The following is a 16,164-nucleotide window of genomic DNA, read 5'->3' on the forward strand; positions in this document are numbered from 1 at the left end:
GTCAGCTTCCTTCTCCCTATTTTCCCATTCAATGTCTTCATCCATATCCAGGCGTCGTATTATACTTGGTACATGTTTCTTACTTGTAGTTTTTGTCTTGGATTTTGATGTAGTAATCTCCTTTTTCAAGCTCGCATTCTCTGACCTCAATGTTTCCAGTTCAGCTTGTAGTTTCTTTAGTGTCGTTTTCGTCTCTGAGCTTGCATCTGGGTCTTCTTGATTGGGCGTGAGAGTCTCATTCGTCATTGCGTAGCACCGATCTGATTATTAGCTAATTTTTCACAGATGGCGCCAATTGTTTTAGCTCAATTTTGTAGGTTAATAGCTAAATCTATCTTGGTGTGTAATTTGAATAAAACTAAGGTATAAGCAAAATGAGACAAAGTGTTGGTGACGCGGAAAATCCTCTTGAAAAGATAAAAACCGCGTGTTTGATTGTTGCCCAACCAAAATAATTATCACTATGAACTTGAGGATACAATGAGTAGAATTTGCTTATGTGTGTTGTCTAGTGAGTGTAGGTTGTGTGTTTTACAATGTGTATTCCCCTATATTTATAATACATCTTCCATATTCAAATTGCCATTATCTCCTACTTTTCCTCTATGATCCAACTGTTTGTTGAAAGCTTATTGCTTCTTATCCCCAGTTTCTAACTCGCATTTTGACTCCTTCTTTCCGTCCTTGGTCACGTCCTGTCCTCTCGTTCTCCCGTCATGTCATGCTTGTCGTTTTGTCGTCCTGGTTCACGTCATAGTCTCGTCAAACTCGACTCCTAACAACAACTACATATATCAAAAGGTGCATCATCTGTTAATGCTTCGTCAAGTCAAACCTGAAAGCCATAATGTAATGTATGTCGTCCAACTAAATAATAATTTAAAATTCTTAAACATCTTACAAATAATAGTTTGATTTTACGAAGAAAAGAAGTTTGTGGGAACCTCAAAACAGTCTGCATAGAGAAGGCGAGAAGTGAAATTCTTACTGCTCTGATCTGCATCACCATTATATCGAGTACGACAATCTTCTATCTGTTAATAAAATGTTATTACTCCCTCCGTCCTTTTGATTTGTTATCAAAAGGACTGGACACGAAAATTAAGAAATATGTGTAAAGTAGTGAAAAAGAGAAAGAAAAGTGAGTGAAGTGGCGGGACCCATTGATTTTTAATGTATAAAAGAGAGATAGTGGGGTAAAAGTAGTGTGAAAAGGAATAAAAAATAGGGAAATAAGGGGACCTATTGACTATTTTTTGTAAGTTTTAAAATGTAAAGAAATAAATGAGACATCAAAAAAGAAAAGTATAAATAAATGAAAAAGACAGAGGGAGTATAAAATTTAACAGTCATGAAAAAACAAAAAGCAGAGACTTGGGCAATATTAGGCAAGTTAAAGAGCGGAAAATATTATTGTGTACAACCAGAAGAAGACACACAACACACAACCTAAAAAACAAAAAAACACCACAAAGTTTATAAGCAAAATTGGTCCAATCGAAACTAGTGGAAGCAAAGCTAGACTTTAGTCCGAGCATCTCCAAAAGTCTCATAACTTATTCTTCAAAATAATATTTAAAAAATAACTTTTAACAAGTTATTATATATGTTAATATGTCAAATTCCAACAATACTCTTTATATTAACCCTTTATTTATAGTTTATTAATAAATCAATTCTACTATGACCAAAGGCTAGTTATAATTGGTAGGTATTCAAATTTTATTGATAAAATATAAGTTAAGAGTTGCTCTTAAAGAGAGGAGAGAGAAGAGTTTCTTAGAGTTTTAAATAATCTTTAAGAGTCTCTTAGAGCTTCATTTTGTGTCATTCTCCTTATTTTTAGAGTTAAGAGCATATTTAAAGAGTCTTTTATACACCAGGATAAAGTTTAGCACTAAAATAGCAAAATATTTTCAGTCTTCCAGGACTTTAATGAGTGTTGATGTCTTTGATACAAGAAAGATAATTTCCATATATCAAAGTGACCCCCACACTGCTGGTACTTGTAAAGATTTTTAGCTATACTCAGCTGAGTTTAATGACCAGACTTAACTTCTCTAAAATTGAGCTTCACATAGAGGATTTGCAGGAAATACCGTTGAGAATGAGAACAACTATTTGCGTGTCACCAGGCTACCACCATTTGTGGTGTATTAGACTAAAACAAAATTTTACTAAGTCTTTTAAGTCTAAAGAAATATAAGAGGCTTAATTTTTCGAGGCATGTGTTTGCATAAACTGTTCCAGTTGATGAAATTGAAGGGAAATAAATGTTTGGCTAGTATATTGTGTTTCCATTGTAATTTGATTGATCAACCTGTCAATAATAGTGCAAACAGTCTTAAATTAAGAGTTATCAAGGAAAAACAATATCTGCGAATTCAGTTCCTGCTCTGTACCATACACTTAGTTCCCCATATCAAGAGTTGTTGTCATCCTTTGTTGACAAGAATCAAGTAATTTTTCAACTAATAAGCAATTTATCACCAAAGTACACAAATCAGACACTTTTGCTTCCTTCCACTAGGACAAAATTTCTAGATGCACTGACACGACTAACATCCGCAGGAACTGCTAATTTTGTAGGGATGATTAATATAGAGCTTACTTAACCGAGTGGATTCCTTTTACATATCAGTAAATTAGAATACACATTAAAATATGGAATACCCAGGAAGAAACATACCGAGCCCTCAGCTATATCAATGCCCACATAGTATCCAACTTTTGCCTTGTCCCATTTAATCAGATCACCACCCTGATCAAAGCTCAACAATCAATTTTTTTTTTTTTTAAAACTTGTAATAGAAATGCATAATTCATAATGCCTAACCATTGTAAGTTAAACGATATTTACCGACTGTCAAAAGCAAATAAATACCTTGCCACATGCCAAATCGAGAACAGCATCACCTGGACGTGCATAAAGCTGAATTAGGATACTTTTTATCTGTTTTATCAAAGCAAAGAGGGAGCAATCAATATCAATTCAGACATCCAAGATTATAAACTCTGAAAGATATTCGGGAGAAACTTATGATCTAAGACATGCCCAGTTATTAAGTTTCCTTCAAATGAATGATAGGACTAGCTTCTCTTTCTTCAATAGTGTGATTCTTCCTTGCACTATAATGGTCAGCCACTCTCCTAGCCTCTTGTTCAATACTCTCATCATCTTCTTTCAACTCCAAATCAACAATTCTTATAATCAATGCTAAAAACTTTACAATAATTTTAATGAGAATGCATCAGTAGCAATCACTTGGCATGCATAATATGTTAAAAAGAAAAAATTCCAAGTAAAAATAATTAAATTTTTATTTGAAATATCGTGTTACATGGCAAAATAATTATGAATTAAATAGACAGATATGAGTTTTACAAAAGAAACGTTACCTTGATGGTTAAATTTTGGTTTGGCTATCGGCGGTCCATAGGAGCTTGAAGTTGCTCGCTTCATAAGATGGTCTGATTATTTGGGAACGAATATGTAGTATTGGTTTTTCAAGGCTTTAACTATAAAAAAAGAAGAAGTTTTTCAAGGGTTTTGGTAGAGACCGTTTCTTTATATATCATTTTTTTATGATAGTTATGGCTAGACCCACAAATCCAATTATCCTAAATTCATCTTCAATTTACAATTAAATATTTTCAAAATAATAGGGTTGGGATTTGAATTTGAGAAAAAATATTATTTAAACAATTTTTTTTTTATTTTATCAGAAGTGAAAACTAATATTTTTTATTATATTAAAATTAAAAAAAAAACAATATTTTAACAAATAATTAATATTTTATCGATATTCAACTCAAACTAAGAATTTTATGGTACGGGGTAAGTGGTAATTTCCCATCCATTAACAGGCCTAATTCAGTTACGGGCCTTGGTTGCACAAAACCCCAAGTTCCAGCCCAAAAACCCAACAATATAAAAGCGCACACACCATCTCATTTTCCCCTTTGTTCCCAAACCCTAATCACATCCCCACCGCACAAATGGGTCGTGTAATAAGAGCACAACGTAAAGGAGCAGGCAGCGTATTCAAGTCCCACACTCACCACCGCAAGGGCCCAGCTCGTTTCCGCAGCCTCGATTTCGGCGAACGCAACGGCTATCTGAAAGGCGTGGTTACCGAGATTATCCATGACCCGGGTCGTGGAGCTCCGCTCGCTCGGGTCACTTTTCGCCACCCGTTTCGATACAAGCATCAGAAAGAACTGTTTGTTGCTGCTGAGGGGATGTATACTGGTCAGTTTATATTTTGTGGCAAAAAAGCTAATTTGATGGTTGGAAATGTTTTGCCTCTTAGGTCTATTCCTGAAGGTGCTGTGGTTTGTAATGTCGAGCATCATGTCGGTGATCGCGGCACTCTTGCTAGAGCTTCTGGGGATTATGCTATTGTTATTAGTCATAATCCTGATAACGGAACTTCTAGGTATTTACTTGAACCATTTTTAGAGTATAATCTCGATGCTCCATTAAGTCATTTTTTTTCTTGTTTTATTATGTATGTGGTAGAAACTGTGTATTTTTTTAGAAACCGTGTATTTTTTATGTCGATAAATTGATAAATAAGTAAGTTCTCGGTATGAATGTTGGTTTCATTATATTGTTTGTTAGAGTTGAATCTACCAATTAAGTAGAGTTGAACCGTTTTAGAGTAGAATCTGGATATTCTGATACTCTTGTAGTAGAAACTGTTTATTTTAATGTCGATAAATGAAAGAAGTTCTTTGTATGAACGTGGTTTCATTATATTGTTTAATTGGACGAGTTATGTTTAATTTGTTGATGTTATTGGTAAACACTATGTTTTGGTTTATTGTTAATTCTGGTGGTATGTGGTTTTGTGATGTTATATTATGTTTATTTGGTGTATTGGTTGGAGCATTTAGGGATGTATTGGTTGGAGCATTTAGGGATATTCGATGTTTGGTTATATGATTGTGTTTAAGAGGTATATGGTTGGACTGAATGCTAATATATAAGATATATGGACCATGGTGAAGCATAGATATTTAGTTGATATATGACTGATTTCCCTGCAACAGAGGATTTCAGATATTACTGTCATTCCTTGTTATAATTTTGCGTATGCTTTTCTGGAAATCAGACGATAGTTGCCTCATGGCAGATTTTCTTTGCCATAAAATTAAGAAGTTCTTGTTTCTCATTGGAACCATGTTCATTGCAAAAGTACATTTGGTGCTTCTGTCAACTTGATGCTTTGTCTTGTTTATAATGAATTAATGAGATCATGTGAACATGTGATCTTTGCTAGTAGATATGCATATTTGCCATTAATATTTCAAAAAATTATTTACCTCATATGTTAACATGAGAGAGCAATATTTGAGTATGAAATGGTTTTTTTTCTTTCACTTCATGTTTGATGCTGGAAATTTTGTAGAACGTCCATGAATCTGCATGATACCTGTGGTTTGATGATTTAATTATCTAACCAAGTTTTTATGTTCTTGCTTTTGATAGGATTAAACTTCCATCTGGCTCCAAGAAAATTGTACCTAGCGGTTGTCGTGCCATGATAGGGCAGGTCGCCGGAGGAGGAAGAACAGAGAAGCCGATGCTAAAGGCTGGTAATGCCTACCACAAGTATCGCGTGAAACGTAACTGCTGGCCCAAGGTTCGTGGTGTTGCTATGAATCCTGTCGAGCATCCTCATGGTGGTGGTAATCACCAACATATTGGTCATGCCAGTACTGTACGTCGTGATGCTCCCCCTGGTAAAAAAGTTGGTCTCATTGCAGCCAGGAGGACTGGTCGGCTTCGTGGACAAGCTGCTGCTACAGCTTCAAAAGCTGATAAAGCTTAAATCTGCCGCCTTTCATTTCATTTTGAGTCTGTTTATTGCGGAAAGATACTGGATACTTTATGTTGGGAACTAAAGCTTTCAAGTTTTGTTATATTTCATGACTTCAGATTAGCCATGCTTAATATGAATGTTTCGTTTATTTGGTGTTTCTGGTTTTCTCATTTTTGATGGTTTGGTCTTTCTGGTTTTCTCATTTTAAGTTGCTAATATTCTTGTGTTGAAATAGGGTGGTTGACATTTGATTCACATTGACAGAAACACTTGTTCTATAAAATTAGAGTTGAAATGTTCTATGAAATTCGTATGTACTGGCTAAGTAAGAATTAAGCTTGTTTTTTGTGCAAATGTGCCGCCGTTAATGTGTACGAGAAAAATGAACATCTGATAAATTTATACTGCTAGATGGATACACATCCATCAAAGGCAAACCACACGAGAGCCCACGACATGCTTGAAAAAATTGATGCACCAGGCATCATCTTTATGGTACAAATTGCAGTTTTTAGGATTAAAACATCCACCCATTCCATTTGTTTATCTGGGATTTGTTGCGCTACCATAAACGAATTGATTCTAAATAAACAAGGTTCATCTGTGAGTAGGCATTGAAATGCTTTTCAAGGTCTTATATACCCAGAGAACAGTAATCTTAATAAACAAACACCAACAAATACAATAATGAACAGTAAGTATCAGTACTCAAGGTATCTCAATTAAAAAACACCAACAAATACCATAATGAACTACTCTGTAAATATTAAAACACAAACATCATAATTTCCAACTTCAACACTCAATTACTCTATGGAATCAAATGGGTATAATCAAGGTATCATAAGATCAAACATCTAAATGAGAAACCCTATAATTCAGAAGAAATGGTTTGTAAGTATGTTAAATAAATATCAGTCAAGTACTAATGAGTTCCTAAATATATTTCTATTGATATCAAGGTGCATCAAAATTGGATAATTACGCAGCAAATTCACGTGCAAGCGAGACTTCAGAACCCAGAATTCTTAAGCAGCAGCTGGAGAACGAGCACGAACAGAGAAGACAAATCTCGACTTGAATGTGCTCCAGTAAAGGCCAATGGTGTCTCCTTTCTTGAGTCTCCTCTCTTTCACAAACTTGTTGCTCCATGCTCCACTAAGTGAAGCATGAGTCTACAGAGATGATCACAATCACTCTGTTCCAGTGTTTTCTTGATTTTCCAGGGATCAGCACTTTGGTTTCCATCAATCGAAAGACTTAGTTTGGTAGAAACCCCAAGAAATCTCTCCTCTTCCTCTTCTTCAGAAGTATAAACACTAAACCAGCTTAATCTTTTAGCAATTCTCATATTCAACACACAATCATAAGTACTCTTCTTGGGTTTCTTGAAATCAGGAGCATCACAATTGTTGCCACAAGAATTAGTACTCAACCTTAAGCCAACGGCATCAAGATCTTCTGCTTCGAGTTGCTTTCGCTTTCTTGATGTATCTTTCAGATTCTTAATCGTCTTAATCTTCACTTTCAACATTGTCATGTTTTCTGATGAAGAGAGTAATGAAATTTTTGTAATAGAATAAAGAATTTTGGAAATATATTTATCTTTGATTGAAATATTTGAAATGCAGGGGCTAATGCATGTGTATGATGAGTATTTATACATGCAATTACATGTGTGAAACTATTTGACTGTGTTTCGGATTAGGATTTTCATTATTGCAAGATAAGGCAAAGATTTGCCGCATCAGAGTTAATTTAATGCATTGGGAGTTCACACGTTATCACTAACGGTCGTTTAAGAGTGTTTTTGGTTGAGTTATGGCAAACTAACTTGGGCGGTCTAATTTGTGAAATTATGCTTACAAACACGAGTATATGGAGATCGAATTCTGCAATTAAAATATTTTATAAAAATATTTTAAAATATATTATTTTACGAATTATATTCTACAACAATTATTATTTTATTCAAAATCTTGAACATCATACATCTACTGCATGTAAAATATTACAAAATATTTTATTATTCGAAACATGTTTAGTTTACAAAAGGGTTAAACATCAAATAAGTCACTTACTACGTCCAAATGTATGAAGTGAGTCATTAATTACAAAACTGACTCAGAGTCACTCATTTAAAAATTTGTATAAAAAATATCGCTCTGTCATTAGTAGAAATTCTTAAAAATATTATATATTGAGTTTCACATATTTTTTATGAATGATATTACATCCAAATGAAAGGTTTCAAGTTCTATTATTTTAGATAATATTGTTAGATTTTTAAAATTTTATCAACTATTTATTTTTAATTTTTTAATTTGTTTTAAATAAAAATAAATAGTAGATAAATTTTTAAAAATTTAAAAATATTATCTTAAATACTATAACTCGGAATCTTTCATTTGGATGTAATATCATTCATAAAAAATGTGCGAAACTCAATATCTAATACTTTTAAAAATTTCGACTAACGATAACATGATATTTTTGATACAAATTTTCAAATGAGTGACTCATTTGAGTCATTTTTGTAATCAGTGACTCACTTAATACATTTGGACGCAGTAAGTGACCTACTTGATATTTAACCCTTTTACAAAACTGTCATGCCCGCTTTCGGTCATGGGCCCTAAACAGGTCCCCATGAAAACATTGAATAACCGGGCTCTGGATTAATGTGACTTGGGCCAGCACATGCGAGCTGGGCTCGTGACATATGAGCCGGTAGGCTCTCATATGAGAATTGGGCTCACACTTGTAATCTGGGCTCTTATACGCGAGCTGGGCTCAGGTGCCCACACACGAGCTGGGCTCAGGAGCCCCAACGCGAGCTGGGCTCAGGAGCCCCAACGCGAGCTGGGCTCAGGTGCCCACATCTTATGAAAACGAAGGAAACATTGTATTTATTAATTGAAAAGGAAGGCAGTACAGGCCGAAGTAACCAGGCCGACCCGCATTAAAGGACTTTGTGTGCAACACGAAAAGTGACTCATAGATGACTGAGTTGCTCGTAGATTTCGGGACCGACACGGGTTGTTCCTACAATTACGGGAAGAAATGCGGAGATGCCGCGAGATTGTAGGAAGCGTGTGGAGCCGGTCGAGATTTACGTGACTAATTGGCTGAAGGCCTAACTTTTATCACGGGTTTGGGCTACACGGGTTGAAGAACCCTAACCCTAGCCTACGTGACTTGTTCCCCAAGAACTACGTGAGGCTTGATTCCTATAAATAGGGTACGTAGGCACTTGTATGAGATAAGAGTCGACACTTGATAGAGAATAACACAAACCCTATTCTTTCTTAAGGAGTCAACATACAAGCTCAACCACCACCACATAACAACCTTCCTCCGCCTTCAAACAACGTCCTTGATCCTTGTTCCGACCATCGACCTCCATAACACTATTATACGAAATTCTCCCTATAATCACGAAAGATTTCTTCTACCCCGAGCTCACCAGCCCGAGCTTGAGGACATGGAAGATTTGACAATCACGGAAGTGGGAGAAACCAGTGAGGCTCGAGCAGATTTAGACCCAAGAATGCCCCCAATGGTTGAGAGGGCTGGGGCTGCAGAGGACACAATTCCAATCTTGGTAGACCCGAATGATCCCTCCAAGGTACTCAGAATAGGCTCTAACTTAATCCCTGACTTGAGGGAAGACCTGGCTTAATTCTTGAGGGGAAATTTGGATGTCTTTGCATAGTCACACTCTGATATGATAGGGATTGACCCGAATGTCATGTGCCACCGGCTCAACTTGGACCCGAAAAAGAAGGGGGTCAGACAGAAGAGGCAGCCGATTAGTGGAGAAAGGGCAGAGGCCCTCAAAGAAGAGGTGGATAGACTGGTGGAGGCAGGGCTTGTAAGGGAAACCTTCTACCCCATGTGGCTGGCCAACTCAGTGCTTGTCAAGAAACCAAATGGCAAATGGAGGACATGTATGGACTTCACCGACCTAAACAAAGCTTGCCTGAAGGATAGTTTTCATATACCCCGAATTGACCAGCTGGTTGATTCCACAGTTGGGCACACACTACTTAGCTTTATGGATGCTTATTCGGGATATAACCAAATCCCAATGTATGGGCCAGATCAGGAGCACACCTTCTTTATTACTGATCGGGGCCTCTATTGTTATATCGGGATGCCCTTCGGGCTCCTTAACGCTGGGGCAACCTATCAAAGGTTGGTGAACAAGATGTTCAAACATCAGTTGGGGAAAACCATGGAGGCCTACATTAATGATATGCTTGTGAAGTCAAAGGAAGCAAATGATCATGTCCACCACCTATCAGAAATGTTCCAGATCCTAAGGGAGTACAGAATGAAGCTCAACCCCAGAAATGTGTGTCTGGGGTTGAATCAGGGAAGTTTTTGGGATTTATTGTCAACCATAGAGGCATTGATGTTAGGTCACACACACTGTAGAAGGGGGTTGAATATAGTGTATAGCACAATCAAATCGAATTCAAAGAACACAAGTAACAAAAAACAAACTTTATTAAACTCTGTTACAATGTGGAACTGTCCTCTCTCAGTGATGAATAAAATATCACGAGAGCTGCTAGGGTTACAATGAATATTATTCTCGATAATGATAACACGTATAGTGTACTATGTCTGTGTTTATATACTACACAGTTACAAGATAATCGCTAATTGATATGGAATATAATTCTGCTTCCTAAAATATATCAATCAGATATCTTTTCTTCCAAGTATTCTATTCTTCATAGAATTCCTTCTTCATGCATATGTCTTCTTGCGTTTGTCTTGATCTTCGTTCCTTTCAATTAGCCGCCTTCCTTATCTGAAAGTCTTCTTAAGTCCTGATATTATCTCCTGATAAATATCTCCTGATAACTTAAGTTCTGACAACTTAAGTTCTGACTTCAGTATAAGTGCTGATATCCAGTTAAGTATTGATTTGTCCTGTTTAAGTAAGATCTGAAAACTAAACACAAATCATATCAGACATGACATTATCAAATATATCTAACAATCTCCCCCAACTTGTAAATTAGCATAATATACAAGTTCAACAGATATTTGATGATGTCAAAAATATTAAGTACAAATGCATGAGAATTTGACTAGATAACTACAACTTACAGTCCTTACAGCTTTACCATCCTTAAAGTCTGATATCAGCTTCAGTCTGTATATACTTCAGAATTTAAGCAGTTGTAGATCTTTGACTTGGCTTCAATTTCCGATCTCTTTGATGTCAGGAGTTGTTCTGAGATAATTCTTTAACAAATATCTCTCAGCATATCTGAGTTCATCAATCATCCTCCTTTTAGCATCTTTAAGCTCTGTAGTATCTTCACCAGTTTGGAAGATAGCATATCTGAGATCATTGATTTTTACATTCCTTATCTCCTGATCCAGTCTGATCAAATATGCCTTGTTAGACTCAAGATTGAATTCTACAGCCTTATAACCCAGAAAGGTAGTTATAATCTTAGCAGAGTTATGCTTCATCTCGACAATATCACCCTTGTGATCTCTGTACTTGGGACAATATGTGCTGTCAGACTTTATAGAATAGAGCTTCTTCTCTCTCTGAATTTGAGTCTTCAAATAATTTGCAGCATTTTCTGTTAATCTGTTCTTCACTTGAAGTAAGAATAAAACATGTTCTAGTTCCTCAAAATACTTCAGTGGTATATCTCTCTCCCTAATATGGTAAACCCTCCATCTGTCATGAAATATAACAAGATGTGTTCTTTCAAGAAGGTATGGTAAACCATCTGTACAGATTCAAGTCGATTCAATCTTTCAGGAGTTGCTCCAACACCTGGTTCACTTAAGGAAGTTGGATCATTGGTTGTGTTCTGCACTCTTCTTTCATCAGCACTACCCAATCCAGATTTATCTCTTGCTTCCTTTCAGGTAACCACTCTTGCTTTAAAACCACTTGCTGCAGTCTTCAAAGGTTGAGTCTGTTTGGCTTTAGTGAATCCTGGTAGGAGTAACTTTGAGGATTTAACATGAACAATGTCAGAGGTTTCCTTTGACTTATCTTCTGATATCAAGCCAACTTGAGCTATGTTAGAGGTTGCTTGCTTCATCGTTATATCAGAACTAACTATATCTTGACTCTGAACAACTTGAGCCATGTCAGAGGTTGTATTAGAAATCTTCTTTGAAACCAGAGTAAGATTAACATCTTCAACAGAAATTTCTTCATCCATAGGAGGCACATAAACCTTTACAGGTTCACCAACCTTTTCTTTGCCCTTGGACCTTGGATCTATCTGCAATTGTGATTTGGCCTTAGTTGCCACAGGATTTGTCCTTTCTTTTATCACAATGCCTTTAGCCTTAGGAAGTTTCTTTTCAACAACAGAAGCTTCAGATTTGGAGTTGACTTTTTCTAACTTAAGTCTAGCTTCTTCTTCCTTTAGACTCTCAAGGTCCATTCCTGGATTTTCTTTCAGAAATAACTGTCTTGAAATTTCCTCATCAAGTTCCAAATGTTCATCAGAACTTATCCTTTTACCAGTATCAGAAGTTATTCTTCTCCCAGTATCAGAACTTGTTCTATGACTTGTAGTTTCAGTTCTACTTGATGAAAGACCTCTACCTTGACCATGACCTTCACCCATTCCATAGTTTCCCGGGTCATCTTTTCCATCATCCTTTCCCTTCAGTGTCTTACCAGGTTTGCATTTGGACTTAATTACTTTCTCCCCCCTTTTGGCATCAACAGGTAAAAGAAGAGAGACAAGCAATTCCACTGAGGATTGGATCTCATTGAGTTGATTTTGATGAGAAGCTTGATTCTTCAAAATTTTATCAATCTGAGCCTGTTGCTTCTCTTGGATTTTCTTAATGTTGGTAATTTTGTCAAAGGTAGGTTTGAAAAATAATTTCTTGTCCAGCTTGACAACCGTATCTTGCTGATTTAATGATTCTTGAATCTTGTCCACCTTGGCCTAAGTTACAGATTGTTGACCTTGAAGGTGCCTTGTACTAAGTGCAGTAACTCTTAGTTGTATCTTGAAATCATCATTGACTAGCATCTCATCAGCTTTTTCCAAGTGCTCAGCAAGAATCTTTTCAGAAGGAACAAAACTAACTTAGTTCCATTCTTTAGTCCACTCCTGTCCTCGATGAGTTTCACTCCAAGGTACTGGTGCATCTCCTCTAATAAACTTTTTAACTAGTTTAGCTTTTGAAGGAGCTTGTGGTCCTGCATCAGCATCAACATTTGTAGCAGCATTACCAGTATTATCAGCATTTGTAGCATCATAACTTACAGAGTCAACATCCTCTAATAAAAGAACAGTATGAGAGGCGATTGAGGCTTCAACATCATCCTCTAAGTGCTAATCTGCTACCAAGTTCTGATCAACAACCATATTCTGATGCTCACCTAAAATCTGATCTTCAGTATCTAGATGCAGAGAAGGTGTTGTAGGCAATTCTGGATTAACATCAGCATCAGGAATTGGTGTTGTTGGTGGAGTGATTGGAGCTGGTGGAGCTTCTAAGTACAGAACCACAGGCACAACCAGGTTGTGAATATCAATCTCAGCACTTGTGCCTGGGTCTTCAGTAGGTACTGGTTCATTTACAGGAGACACAGGTGGTGTAGATACTTTATCTTGAGCAGTTTCCTAAGTAGGTGACAATGGTGGTGTAGATGCAGTAGCTTCAGCAAATTCTGGCTCCTTTGAGATCAGAGATTCCTGATCTCCTTCCCTAGCTGCTGCTTCCTCATCCTCTGAAACTGGCCTAGCCCTGTCCCTATGAGCTCTCTGTTTCTTGTATCTCTTTGAAGGTGGAGATACCTTGGGAGTTTCATCAGAATACATCCTTCTAAGCCTTTTGAGAAGCTTAGACCCCCCAATTCCAGTATCTTTCTGAGAAGAGACCTTCTCAGCTGCTTTAACAACAGGTTCTGATACAAGAACCTGTTCCTCAACATCTGATTCATCTCGCAGAATGAATCTCCTTCTCTTGTGTGGTGTCTAAGGTACTTTCTTAGTCCTCTTAGGTTTGGAAGATGAAGGCTGCACTGTAGGATCTGAAGGTTGAGATTGAGAAGTTTGAGGTTGTTGAGTAGAGGTGGTAGGTGCTGATGGATGAGGTTCGGATGGTTGAACATCAGGATATAGTTCAATGTATTTAACTGGATCATAGGTTATTAAGGCTTATTTGACATATAAAGGAACTAGGAGGGGTCTTAACACAGCCTTCTTATTATCAGTAGATAATAAGTCATTAAAAGCTCTTTTAGCTAGTCTGAATGATGAAATTAATTCACTAGCAAATTGGGGCTTATTATCACAACAGAAACTATAGATTAGCTGACGGAATCTAGCAAAATAAACAGTAGTTCTATCTTCTGTCATTCTATCCCCAATAAAACCTAAGACAACACTTGCATAGTCAAAATCAGTTTGATTTATGAGAGCATACCCGATTTGTTGGCTGAATATGGGAATTGTATCGAAATTTGAACATTTATTTGCAAAAGCCTTGGTTATGCAATCAAAGAAGAAACTCCATTCCCTCCTTATGAAAGATCTCTTCAACTGGCCCAGCTTTGCCAATGTCCTCTCATATCCCAGACTGGCCATCATGTTTTGAAGAACTGGCTCTTCAACAGTAGAATAAACACAGTTCTCAGGTAGCTGCAGTGCTTGTCGAACCGTAGATAATGTCACAACATACTCATCCTCCCCTGATGAAAAAATAATACTTGGGGACCCTTGAGCACCACCATCATCATATACTCCGCTTCTCCAGAACTCCAGTACTTGAGTACCAGAGACTGCTTCAGGTTCGGTCAGAGCATACCCAATATCAGAACTAGCAAGAAAGTCCTGAATGAAATGAAGTTCGGATGGGGCTTCTGACTTGTTAAGAATAGCGGAGAAGTTATTAGGAACAAACTTAGCTCCATCAAAAATTATGTCCTTGGGTGCCATGAGAAATTAGTGAGAAATTTGGTTGCCTGTAAGGTATTTGATAAAACGTCTGTATGAAAAATTGTCAGTAGATGAGAGAGAATAAAAGTAAAAAGAGAGAGATAAAATATGAAAGTAAATAAAAGATTTTACAATCTTTTCTCTCTTTTACTTGCACAAAAAAAATAACCGTTGAGACACCTGTCAGACATGCAGCAGTAAAAGATAATTAATGGGCACGGGTATTCAGTAATCATTACTTATCTCATGCAGTTTTTCAAGGAGAAAAACCATCCCACTAACCAAGTAATCCCATTAATCAAGGACGTTCAGTTTTATTTTAAATTTTAAAACTGTTCCCACTGAATAAATTATTATTACTGCTTGACCAATATTCTGTAAAAATATAACCAGTGATGTAATGACAAAAAATAAATCAAGTAAATAAATGCTGCCACGTCAACATCAGAACTTGATTATTATCAGAATTTATAAGGTTATCAGAATATAGTTAGTATCAGGATTTAAAATATCATCAGAATATGAAACAATTCAGAGACAAAATCTTGCAAAAAGATAAAATTTCATTAATATATTAAGCAAATGCATTTCATGAAACTTAAATTACATGCATAAAATTACAAGATTGTCCTAAGCTACGAATCCTAACATCAATAGCTTTAGTCCTAGTCTAAGAAGACTGACAAAGCTGACGGTAAAGAGAAACAAATGGATGACAATTAATTCTTCTTCCTACTCTCAACAAAGAGAACAACAAGACGAATGATTTGCTCCTGCTGTCGGAGAGCTTCTCTCCTTTCCTCTTCCAGACGCTCAAGATGGCGATGATAGTCCATATAGAAGAATAAGAGGTCTGTGAGAACCTCTTTGGGAACTGAGTCCCAGATTTCATTAGGAATGGCAGTGACATGCCACTCCTGCTTCCAGTCAGCACAACTCAACTTAATAGTGAAAGTTTCATAGTTCAAGAACATGTTGAAACGAACCATTTTTGGTGAGATGAATAAAAAGAGAGTGAGTTTATGAGAAAGTGAAGGATGTTTTGGATGGAATGAATTGTTGGTTTAAATAGCCAATAGAATACCAAGGGGCGGGAGGACTGGGCAATAATTACAAGTAAAAATGATGACCCCTCGACTCCCTAGACTGATGAGCAATAATGACAACCATTGGAAGCTTAAAACGGGAGTTAATGAGCACCCGAAACCAGTAAAAATTACTATTCATGTACGAGTACCACTAACCAAAATTATGTTGACTGTTAATATCTCACCCAAACATATTCTGATATTAAATATGACTGTTTCAGATTTAACCACACATAAGTCAAGTAGAGAATCAGGATTTAATATCAGGACTTGGACTTATATCAGAACTTAACA

The 16,164-nt window shown here is 36.6% G+C and overlaps 2 protein-coding genes across 3 annotated transcripts; one reads left to right on the plus strand and one right to left on the minus strand.

Moving 5' to 3' along the window:
• Positions 1 to 474: 474 nt before the first annotated feature.
• Positions 475 to 3,523, minus strand: LOC141686602 (mRNA cap guanine-N(7) methyltransferase 1-like). Of its 2 annotated transcripts, none has more exons than XR_012560741.1 (5): positions 3,400 to 3,523; positions 2,885 to 2,953; positions 2,690 to 2,761; positions 945 to 1,034; positions 475 to 835 (listed from the first exon to the last, which is right to left on the minus strand). XR_012560741.1 is itself a non-coding variant. In XM_074491631.1 (5 exons), exons 1-5 carry the CDS (start codon positions 3,461 to 3,463, stop codon positions 830 to 832), a joined length of 264 nt encoding a protein of 87 aa, XP_074347732.1. In that variant the 5' UTR covers positions 3,464 to 3,490; the 3' UTR covers positions 475 to 829. The 2 variants fall into 2 exon arrangements, 1 of the variants encoding a protein (XP_074347732.1); XM_074491631.1 differs by having other exon boundaries at positions 2,885 to 2,916; positions 3,400 to 3,490.
• A 431-nt stretch (positions 3,524 to 3,954) lies between these two features.
• LOC141684453 (large ribosomal subunit protein uL2-like) lies at positions 3,955 to 5,985 on the plus strand. The gene is made up of 2 exons (XM_074489439.1): positions 3,955 to 4,439; positions 5,495 to 5,985. Exons 1-2 carry the CDS (start codon positions 4,000 to 4,002, stop codon positions 5,835 to 5,837), a joined length of 783 nt encoding a protein of 260 aa, XP_074345540.1. The 5' UTR covers positions 3,955 to 3,999; the 3' UTR covers positions 5,838 to 5,985.
• The last annotated feature ends 10,179 nt before the right edge of the window (positions 5,986 to 16,164 follow it).

The sequence above is a fragment of the Apium graveolens genome, chromosome 9, assembly GCF_009905375.1.
Source record: "Apium graveolens cultivar Ventura chromosome 9, ASM990537v1, whole genome shotgun sequence".
Lineage (NCBI taxonomy): Eukaryota > Viridiplantae > Streptophyta > Magnoliopsida > Apiales > Apiaceae > Apium > Apium graveolens.